The 11,626-nt window shown below is 44.0% G+C and overlaps 1 protein-coding gene across 1 annotated transcript; it reads right to left on the bottom strand.

The window, feature by feature from the left end:
* Positions 1-5,352: 5,352 nt before the first annotated feature.
* tal2 (T-cell acute lymphocytic leukemia 2) lies at positions 5,353-5,694 on the bottom strand (the record flags this gene model as incomplete). The annotated part of the gene is made up of 1 exon (XM_084308840.1): positions 5,353-5,694. One exon carries the CDS (start codon positions 5,692-5,694, stop codon positions 5,353-5,355), a length of 342 nt encoding a protein of 113 aa, XP_084164966.1.
* Between the last annotated feature and the right edge of the window lie 5,932 nt (positions 5,695-11,626).

Below are 11,626 nucleotides of genomic sequence, written 5' to 3'. Positions count from 1 at the left end.
GAATGTGTGTATAGTTATTTTTAGCACACACATGTATTCTGCACCTGGCTGTTGGTTGTGATTTCTAAGTGAAAATGAGATGCTATTTGAAATTCATATCTTGAGAGTGTCAGTGTCCTGACGAATACATCTCAATTCTGCTTTTGGAGAGAGAGAGTGAGTATCCAGAATGAGGCAGCTGATTTCAGTGTGGGGCCATTGGGGTCAACGCTGTGTGAATGCATGGGGGTCTACCATCCTTTAAGACCCGTGTGGCATTGTGGCAGCCTTGCTCCTGGGAAATGTCACTTCTTACAATGAGGGCGTCTAAATCGGAGTCTTGGCACTTTACAAATCCACCTCCCTCCCTCTCATTAACATTGTAGATTCCAATTGACATCGGTTTCAGGAGCGTCTGGAAAAACAATACACATTTGAATATGTTGTTCAATGCCTCTGTAAGAAAGTCAGAGGCCATTCACGCAACATGAAGTGTGCAGTGTGTCCACACACAGACCTCCCCCGGTGGTGGAGGAAATGACAAGAGAAGCTGGAAACAAAGTGAACAAGTTAGTATGCAGGGCAGTATTAACAGGGTTACCACAGACATTGCAAAATGAAATTCAAGGACTTTCAAGTACTTTCCTAAGCACTATTTTTCATTTTAAAAGGGCATTTAAATGCTGTTTTTTATAGAAAAATATTTGGATTCAATATTTATGGCTTAAAAACCAATTTCCCACAATTAGCATACACTTAAAATAAAATAAAATTCTTGATGCAGAACAATTTTATCATGGATGAACAAAACTTTCAATGCGAATGGTTGATTTGAATTTCAATTACTGTTTAAGCACCTTGTTAAAAAATTGGCTGTTTTCAAGGCCTTGACTTTTCTTTGTCAAAGATCAAGCACTTTAAACACTTCAAGGAGCTTGTGCGAACCCTGTATTAACCACCGTGGAGGGATATATTACTAGGGATGGATGCACAGATTCCAATAACAAGCTAAAACAGGTGATTGGTAAAGATCCCTGTGTAATATATCAGAAGTTGAAGCAATTTTCATATTTCTTAATTTTTTTTTTATGGGAATGAATGTTTACATGATTCTCTAGCATGTGAGCCAGTTCCCTGATCCTAGGACCTATGAAGCACATTGCAAATCCAATGTATGACTTTAAAAATACATGGATGTCAATCTGAAAATCAGGCTGTTTTTCTGAATTTCTGAAAAGTTCAGACAGCAACACTATCCTGATCAGGCAATTCTTAAAGTGCTCAAAATGATAAAGAGTGGCATCAATGCATCCCTACTACCGTACTATGTCTCACCGGTCACAGGATCATTATGTGACTTGTTGCTGTATATGTATGTTGACAGGATGTCAAAGTTTATAGTATGGAGTGTCCAACTTTCTTTGGAACCCCATCTTCCTCCCCACTACTTCCCCACTCATCTCCTCCTCCATTCCTGGTGCCCTTCCTTCCCCTCTCTCTCTCTCTCTCTCTCTCTCTCTCTCTCTCTCTCTCTCTCTCTCTCTCTCTCTTCCACTGGGTAAGGGTTACAGCGTGTTGCTTTTTGAAGTAGACATTTGCATAATCAGATTAGAACGTGGGATTGTCGGTGGGCTCCCCCATCAGAGAGTGCTCCAGAGGAGAGAGGTTGCTGTCCAGCTCAACAATAGAGACGCCCCCTCCTCCCCCCCATCCAGCCAGCCTGCACCTGCATCCCACCCACCCGGGCTGTAGGTCAGGGCAGGGGGAAGACTGGAGCGATGGGGAGAGAGAGAGACAGAGAGAGAGAAGAGAGAGGAGAGGAGGAGGAGGAGGAGGGGTGGAGGACGGGAGTGGGACGGTAGGGGTTGAGCTGAAATATTTAAACATGCAGAGGCTGAATTGGCTTTAAGGGGATAAAGAGCTCAGGGCCTATCGGTTGGCACCCAGCTCCACAAATTCCTCTTTCATGGGCGCCTCAGCCGGGAGAGTGAGGGGCTGCCTGCACTGATCTGGCCCATTGTGATAACAATTCAGACAGTGTGCTAGACGCTGATAAGGAAATGTGCTCTCAATAGACGATTACCCGCGTACTTGTGAGAGAATAGTCAATCAGGCAAATATACTTGGTGTGGGAGATGAGCAGCATACAGATTTTGTTGTTATTATTTTTGGTGCGCCGGAGTTTCATAATCCTGGTGGTAGTTAAGGTCAAACAAATGTCTCCCGTGATTGAGGTGTGCGAGGTGTCGGACCAGCCTATGTTGCGTTTCGCAGGCTCATCTTCAAATGACAATTTCTTGGAACATTTGCGAGCTTAAATTATTACACTGTCACATTTTGTCCAAACACAGTGCTCTAGCCTTGTATCCATTTTTACCATAGACCACCAGTGTTGATTCTTGCAATTTAACATGACATTTGACAGAGGTACTAATACTAATTGTAGGAGAAAATGAATTGAGATGCATAATATGAATGTGTTTAGGGTGATTTACCTTTGTCTGATTTCATGGTAAATTGCAATAACCAACCAAAATAAAACATTTCATGGTACTGTAGGTAACTACCAGGAGTAATTGCATCTCTTGCAAGGGAGTTGAGTCAACTTGCTGTCAAAACCCAGGACAATTGGCTGAAAATAAATGAGGCAATGGAGAAACAACACAAAGCATTGAGAGAACTTACAAAAATGTGTGAAGGAAAATCAAATGCAATCCATTGTACAGATGAAAGCCCTGTCTGACCAATCGCATGCACATTACTGTAATCTCAAATCAGACATCACCACAAACAAAGAGAAGGTGGAAACTGAAATGTATAGTGAAAGCATAATATTATACTAACCGTTTTCCCTGTAGGCAGGGAAATAACAGGGGAGAGTGACACCTATGATCAGAGTGGTCACTCTTTCTATAAATCCTTTCACTACTAACTTTCTGAGAGATAACTCTGCTACACCATCCTCACCAATACGGTTCACATGGTGCCCCTGGCCCTGCTGGGTCCCAAGGAGTCACCTGTCCCGTTCCCACAGGCCATAAATGAGTGTGTCCAGCTGTCCTCCGCTCCGTTTACACACCATTAGGGTGTTTAATAGCAGGGTGAAAGACGCCAAAGCCCTAAAACCAACTCACTGTTGACTCTTCAGCTCAGTTAGTTGCAGCCTTTTTGGCAGAAAACGGGCCAGATTTCCACAATAGCACGATTAAGCGTGTAGATGTGTGACCTCAGCGTAAGCACCTCTTTGCTGATGACATCATAGCAAACAGGGAAATGAATACAAACAAAACAAGGTCTCTGTTTCCTTCCGTTGATCTTGGCACCATGGTTGATATTTATTTACTTGTTCCTAAAAGGCATTTCCTGTCATATATATATGTATTCATTTCAGACTATGCATGCCTTTAAATCTTTTAGCTTAATGGATGAGGAGAATGTAAAGGTATTAAATTATCTCCAGTATTGATTTCCTGTCATCAATGATAGGATCAATGACCACCACACACCATCTATGTACGTGGTAACAAAGTGACATTTTGGTACTGGCAAGGATTTCTGAAAGGTAAAATGATAGGATTTGATGACAGCACCAGTAGTATTATCACTTTTGGAGCTGGTCAGGATGTCTAAGATATGGGGTTAGATTGGGGACCCCCAAAATGTATACGTAATAGACCATGGAGCCCCATTTCAAAAGATTTGGTTGCAGGGACCCCCATCTAAGAGTACATCGGTTGTTACATAATGCTTTAGTTGAGAAATCACACTGTAGGCAGGGAATTAACGGCGGAGAGAAGTGGTCAGTGAAACCTATGATCAGAGTGGTCACTCTTCCTATAAATCCTTTCACTACTAACTTTCTGAGAGATAAATTGATAAGAAAATGTATTAAATGTAACTATTTAGCAGGGGACCCCCCTGGAACCCCCTCAAGGACCCCTGGGGCCGGGGTCTCCGGACAGACCCCACTTCTGAGCCACTGCTCAGAGATATTCATCAGCGCTTTGGCCCAGTGGCCAGTCAGTGTTTTGACTCCAGATTGACCTGCGATTGTGGGCCGGGGGCCAGAAGTTAAGCTGTCCTCTCTCCCTCTCTTCTCCCTGTCCTCTGGACGGAGAGCAGAGGTCACCCTTGTGTCCACACGGTCATCACAGGACTTGTAGTGGACAATTAGCACTAGGCCCATTGAGCAGAAACAGAGGTATAGTGTAAACACACGGGCAACAGCTGTTATCTTGACTTCACTTCAACCCTGTTTTTTCTATTCTATTCAATTATTGCATTTTCAAAAAAGAAGAGATTCCCGAAATGGTTTATTAACAAATAATTTATTAAATAAATAGTTCAAATAAATAAACATACTGTATATTCACAAGTAAGCAAACAAAATAATTTACAAAAGAGGTATTTTAAAAGGTAATTAACTACAATATCCTTGACAACAATCAATCAATAATAATAATAATAATAATAATAATCTTTGGCTATAGGACATGCGTATTGTAGAAAGAGAGCAGATGAATATACATGTAAATGGGGGTGTGGTCCTAATGAACCACGGGTTATTCAAAGTGGATTGTCAGTTTTGCCCAAATTTCATCAGCCCAATTCCTTTTATCCCACATGGATAATAAATAAATAAATAAATAAATAAATAAATAAATAAACAAAACACTGTTATAATGAAGGAGTGTGAAATAAATAAATAAAATAAAATAAATAACACTCATTCTCGAAGAAAAAAATGTCCCTTCTAAATGCGAGTCACCTGGGGTAAATACAGACGGGCATTAAAACGTCAGATTTAGTCTCTTCGTAAAATCAGCATGTCGACAGAAAAGTGCCCTCAGCTATTTCTAAATGATTGCAGTCCTCGGTGAATTGGGTGAGCCGTTATCTATTCAAAATGCCTCGGCCAAACTATTGCTTGAAATGAGAAAATTCCATAATCCCCTCCACTTTCCTCTGTGGCAAAAAAATGCCCCTCATTGCAAAACTAAATTAGTTCCAGCTTGGCCAACAGGAAGGAATATTAACAAGGACATGAAGGGAATACTGTACATCCAAGTTTTACATCCATGCAGAATACAGATTAATTTTCTCATGTGCTCCCTGTAGCCTAGTCACCTGCAAATCATATTTCAACACCCATCAGTGAGGCGGCTCCCATCCACACCTCCAGCCAGAAGGGCTACAGTAGCATCCACAAACATCACACAACATCACATCCTCTGCACTGGACACTGTATGACCCAGGTAACGGTGATCACGCAGACACAAAATGGAGGTCATAGGCAGGGACATGGGTCACAGTTTCACCCCAGGGGCATATGGCGTAAAGGGAGTTCATTCCAGAAAGCTTGTGTGGACGGACTACCAGGCCTCGGCGCTGCCGCAGCTGGACCCGGGGGACGGGGCCTCTGTGTCACTGGCCGTGCTCCAGGGCCGGGAGGAGGAGGAGTGCAGGCACTCCACGCTGCCCCTGAGGAAGGTGAGCAGGGCGGTGGGCGAGTGGGACGCCGGCTGGCCGCTCTGGCTCTCCAGCAGCTGCACCAGGAAGTTTATGTAGCGCATGGCCAGGCGCAGGATCTCGTTCTTGCTCAGCTTCTTCTCCGGGGGGTGGGTGGGGATGAGCTTGCGGAGCTCGGCGAAGGCGGTGTTGACGTTGTGCTGGCGCCAGCGCTCCCTGGTGTTGGTGAACACCTTCCTGGTCATGGTGCTGTGGCTGGCCGGCTGGAGGGAGAAGGAGAGGGAGGTTAGTGTCTATGATATGGAGGATTATATAGCTTCAATATGCCAGTGTGCAGCATCGGTGATGAACAACAAACAATACGAAACGTTTACTAAATAAAAATAAACTAAAACATGTTGTATTCTTATTACCGGTACATGCCTTTGATGGTAATTTTTTCTTACATTTTTTTTTAAATAAAATTTATTATAATAAATAAAACCAAAGTAAAAAAAATAAAAATAAATAAAGCAAAAAATAAAAATAAATAAAACCAAAGCAAAAAATATAGTCATGAGAAAACAAAGATAGAAATCTCACCAGGGAGTGTGGTACTGTGCAGAGGTTAGCAGTTAGTTCTAGTATCTATCTGCCTCTGTCATTTGACTGTCCACTGCTGCAATATAGTCCGGTGTATCTGTCCACTCAGTCCTGTCTTCTCATACTCTCTGAAGCCTCCTTGTGCAAGAGAGAGGGAGGGAGAGAGAGAGGGAGAGAGAGGGGGGAAGACTGGTGCATGCACGCATCTCACATTTTATAGCAGGGTGAGCTCTATTGTGTGACGTGTGCTGCTGTCGTCGAGCCTCTCCGGTCTGCAGCATTGTGTGTGAGGTGTTGAGTCTGTGGAGTGATTTGTTAGCGCCAGGCCGAGGTGTCTCCCACTGGGGGCATGTTTATCATTACACACACACAAGGCGTGACCCTGAGGGCGTCTCAAATGACCAGTGATTATTTGTGCATACGAGATTACTTTGAAATGAGTCGTCGTGGACCATTCTGTACAACTTCGGAGGTATTCAGTGGTCTTTACAACAACGTCAGCCTTTAAAGTGACTGCTCCTACGGCTTTTATGATTCATTGCTCATTAATCCCACAAGGTTAGACTTAAAGGTGACAAATAAATTCCTATTGAAGTGAAACTGAGACGTTTCCCCTCTGATCCTTTCTTTTACTTCTATACCTTCTTTCCTTTCTACACTTCAGACATTAGCTATGGTCCCCCCCCCCCCGGTAAAACACCTTGATATCATGACTCTGCTACCATTGAATTCAGTTAGATTGGACCACAAAAGGTAGAAATACCATATCCAGATTGACAGTCCAACAATATGGGTTTTGTTATGACTATGGTAATCTTGTTGAGCCATTCCAAGGGCCGCACATAAATTAGAGGGGAAAATGTGGGTCCTGGGCGCCCCTCTCTCTCTCCCCTCTCTCTCTCTCTCTCTCTCCCTCTCTCTAGATCAAAAAACCAACGTCTAGTTTAACCAACTGTCACTGTTCTTTTTACACTCTTCAAGTGTTGTTTCAAAGACACAGCCTTCCATAAAAGTCTCTCTCTGTGTGGAGTAGGAATTTACATAATCCGATTAGGGCCCGGGATTAGCCCCGGGGCCGGGGGAGGACAGGGCCGATGGGGGCCGCCTCTGAATCGGAGCCATTCATGGGCCTTGCTGCCCTTCCAAGGGGCTGCACCTGCAGGACAAACTCCATGGCTCTCAGCCTCCCTCCATCCCTCCACCAGCCTCCCTCCATCCCTCCAGCAGCCTCCCTCCGCTGCACGCTTCAGGGCTGCAGACACACTCCCTCCCAGCAGGCCTCCTCCACTCCACTCAGTCCTCAGCCCACTGCCTCTCGCCATTCAAACAAGCCCAGGTAAGAATGCAGCGGGTCAGTGTGACCTCTCTGACATGGAGAGTCTAGCAGCATGACCCACTCACCAGAACGACACGTAAAAGCTGCGTTTGGAAATGTATAATGAGGCAAAAGCGTTTGACTGTCGATCTTGGCAGGAATAAACATACATCCTTTTTTTTGGATCAAATATTTTTAGAATAAACATACATCCTGTGCGAGTCTGTATGCTAAAGACAGCAGCATATGTCAAACGAAAACATCCAACAATCACCTCAAGGGCAAAGTAGTCTCTCTTCGCCAGCCTCATCAAGTCTCCACAATCTAAAGTGTAAAGAGCAGCATGCAGTAAAAGAGAGCAGCACTGTGACCTTTAGAGCACTGGCCAGACCGAGCAGAATCCAGCTCTAAAGGCTACAGTAACTTGGGTTTAAACAGCCTGTTAATTCCCACTATATATCTCCTGTCCTATTCATGGCAGGGAGGGAGGGCAATTACTGCTCCATTACACTACTGTTTACCTAGCCTCCACGTCGGGGGGGGGGGGCTCATTTACTCATCCCACCCTCCAGCCATTGTTCATGTGCCATAAAGAAGCTGAAAAGCTGTTTTGGAAAATCTTTTTGTTAGAGGGCAGAGAGGGCATAGGCGCAGAGTGAAAGGCTAGGTGGTGGTTACTGGAGGTGGTGCAGAGTGAAAGGCTAGGTGGTGGTTACTGGAGGTGGTGCAGAGTGAAAGGCTAGGTGGTGGTTACTGGAGGTGGGGCAGAGTGAAAGGCTAGGTGGTGGTTACTGGAGGTGGTGCAGAGTGAAAGGCTAGGTGGTGGTTACTTGGAGGTGGGGCAGAGTGAAAGGCTAGGTGGTGGTTACTGGAGGTGGTGCAGAGTGAAAGGCTAGGTGGTGGTTACTGGAGGTGGGGCAGAGTGAAAGGCTAGGTGGTGGTTACTGGAGGTGGGGCAGAGTGAAAGGCTAGGTGGTGGTTACTGGAGGTGGCGCAGAGTGAAAGGCTAGGTGGTGGTTACTGGAGGTGGGGCAGAGTGAAAGGCTAGGTGGTGGTTACTGGAGGTGGGGCAGAGTGAAAGGCTAGGTGGTGGTTACTGGAGGTGGGGCAGAGTGAAAGGCTAGGTGGTGGTTACTGGAGGTGGGGCAGAGTGAAAGGCTAGGTGGTGGTTACTGGAGGTGGGGCAGAGTGAAAGGCTAGGTGGTGGTTACTGGAGGTGGTGCAGAGTGAAAGGCTAGGTGGTGGTTACTGGAGGCGGCTAGCCAGCATGTGGATGGCCGGAGGAAGGGAGACAAGGATGCTATATGTCCCAAGGGCCGTCTTTTGTCTGGGGATCATTCCTAAGGGAGCTGGCTGCACTCTGCTGGCTCGTGAAGATAAGCACTCTCTCCACACGCTGAGAGACACTGATAAGGGGATTGATGCGGTAATGAAAAAAAATAGAAAAGAGACTTGAGGGAGAGACTTTATCAGTTTTAGCTCCCAGTTTAGGCCTCCTCACCACCCATGCCCATAACTGGAATTTAGATTTCAATATTGAGCATGTTCTTTAGAAGGAAACACAGTAATCTATCTAGATGTTTAATCTAACATAAAACATGTATCTTTTGAATGTGTACTTTTGTCCCTGGTGGACATTAGTGCAGAATATATATGAAAGCATCTTTATTTCTGGAGTACAGTAAATTTTCACAAAAATGATTAAATTAAACCAATCAGAGAACAACAACTGATTCAGGAATGAATTCTTTTTCTGAAACATTTCCGTCAGTTTCTAGCACGGTGCAGCGACTGAGAGCCACATTGAGTGGTATTTACGGTACTATTTGAGCATGTATAATGACAATGTAAAGTCCTTTTCTGATTGTTGGTCATCAATGGTTTTATTTTACTAAGGCTGTCAAAGAGAGGGAGAGAGGGGTGTGAGAGAGATGAGGAAGGGGCAAGAGAGAAAGAGAGCTGGGAGAGTGTGTGTGTGAGAGAGAGAGAGAGAGAGAGAGAGAGAGAGAGAGAGAGAGAGAGAGAGAGAGAGAGAGAGAGAGAGAGAGAAGAGAGAGAGGGGCGTGGGTGTGAGTCCTCAGCCCTTGTGTGGGTGAATGTAACAAGTTCCTAACTTTTTCTTTCCCCTATTATTTCATGCACACTTTATTCATTGTTTTAAATTATTATTTTATTTTAAGTTATTTTGTGCATCACTTTGTTTTGAATTTTATGCAAATTGCAAATGCATGAGGGTCATCCTTTTGTGTTAAATGGCTGCTTAAACAAAAAAATGGGGATGAATAGTTCAAGGGTAAAGTTCAACACACTACTGTTAGTAGTTTGCACATCTTAGTTACTTGAAGATTCTGGACAGTATTTTTCATTGTGGCAATAAATAAACATGAATTTTTTTTGCATAAAGCAAGCATTTGTCTACTCTCATGTTGATAAGAGTATTAAAACTTGAAAAATATCCGTTTAAGGTAGATTTAGAACAGATAAAGAAATATGCGATTAATTTGCAAATAATCACGATTAACTATGGACAATCATGCGATTATTCAGATTAAATATTTTAATAGACTGACAGCCTTAGTTTTTACTACTGCTATCCCAGTATCCACCTGCTTCTGGACTTAGTGAACAACCACAGGGCTGGGACTAGATATCACACAGGACAAAGACACTGACAACCTTTACAACCAGGAGGCACGTTTAGCTAAAATGCTGTCCGTTAACAGGGAAAGGTTCATAGTACATGAATTATCAACATTTAAAAAGTCAAACCAGGATCACATTCTTGTTTGAGGTAAGTTCTTAAGTAAAAACAACAACAACAACTAACAAAATGTAAACCGTTTGAATGATGAAATTGAATAAATATACATTTCAATTAAATGCAATTAGGGGAAAGCTACAGTATCTGCCAGTATTTACAAATACGAGACATGCCAACAGACATCATGCCATGCGCATACTGCATCTAGAAGAACCGTAGCCTGGTCTGTCCGTCACGTCTGCCAGGCACCCGCTCATAGCTCAGCTTTCCCCTCTTCGGCGGCGACAAGGCTGTGAAGAGAATATGAATACTTATTACATGGCGTTTTCACATTCGCCGAAATGCTTGCTTGTGATTGGTCAATAGCGCTCGTCAGAGGTCCGATATTACTCGATAACGGACCTCTGTGGAACAATAATGACCGCTGTGCGCAGCTGTTCGCAATCAAGGCCACTGACACACTGCATCAGTGCAGCAAATCAGACACACCTGCTGGCTGCACTGACAGCGGAGTGTCTGTGACGATGACAGCGGAGCCAGAACAGAACTGCGTCTGCATTTGATCTCGTCTTGTCGATGTAAAATGAATTAGGTATATTGTTAGTAAGTTAGCCATGTAATAAGCGGGATAATGTATAGCTATACTCGATCATTGTCACAAAATAATTGACCTTCACTGACGTTTAAAACACCTCGGCGCTGCGCCTCGGTATTTTAAACTCTGTGTCGGTCAATTATTTTGCGACAATGACCTCGTAGCTATACATTATCCCTTACATATCACAATCGGAATCACTTTCACTACCACACTACCAAAGGGTTAACCCTTTCACTGCGACAAACAGAAGGTTAACCCTTTCACTGCCACACGTCAAAGAGTTAACCCTTTCACTACCACACCACAGAAGGTTAACCCTTTCACTACCACACTACAGACGGTTAACCGTCTGTAGTGTGGTAGTGAAAGGTTAGCCTTCTGTAGTGTGGTAGTGAAAGGTTAACCTTCTGTAGTGTGGTAGTGAAAGGACTAGGGATACACCAGAATTTGACTTGGTTATCTACACAAGAACAAATAACAATCAACGTTCTCACAAGAAAACACACAGGGTACATGACAGAGGACATTATCACATAATGTGAGGACAGCACACTGACAGACGATAGACTCGACGACAAGACTATAATCAACTTCTTCAGGGCTGTGGTTGATTGATCCATCATCAGGGCCGCAGTCTAAAACTTTAGTCCCAAGTTTCAAGTTCAAGTTTCAAGTTTCGTTTTATTTGTCACATTATAAAAAGGTAAATTTTTTGTATCCACTTTTTCTCCCATTTTAAATTTCTTCTCCCCCATCCCAATTTTCATATCATCCAATTCAACCCTCCCCTGTCTTTGAACGCTGTTTCATGCCTCCCACAAGCCGGCTGCAATGTGGACTAAGTCATACATAGCACGAGTCCCCTCCGATACTCGAGGTAACAGCAGTCGCATCTTTCTACCTGCGCGGCTCGATCTTTCA

Source organism: Notolepis coatsorum (assembly GCF_963971535.1).
Source record: "Notolepis coatsorum genome assembly, chromosome: 2".
In the NCBI taxonomy this organism is placed as follows: domain Eukaryota; kingdom Metazoa; phylum Chordata; class Actinopteri; order Aulopiformes; family Paralepididae; genus Notolepis; species Notolepis coatsorum.
The sequence above is the reverse complement of the archived record's forward strand: the minus strand, read 5'-3'. Positions and strand labels throughout refer to the sequence as shown.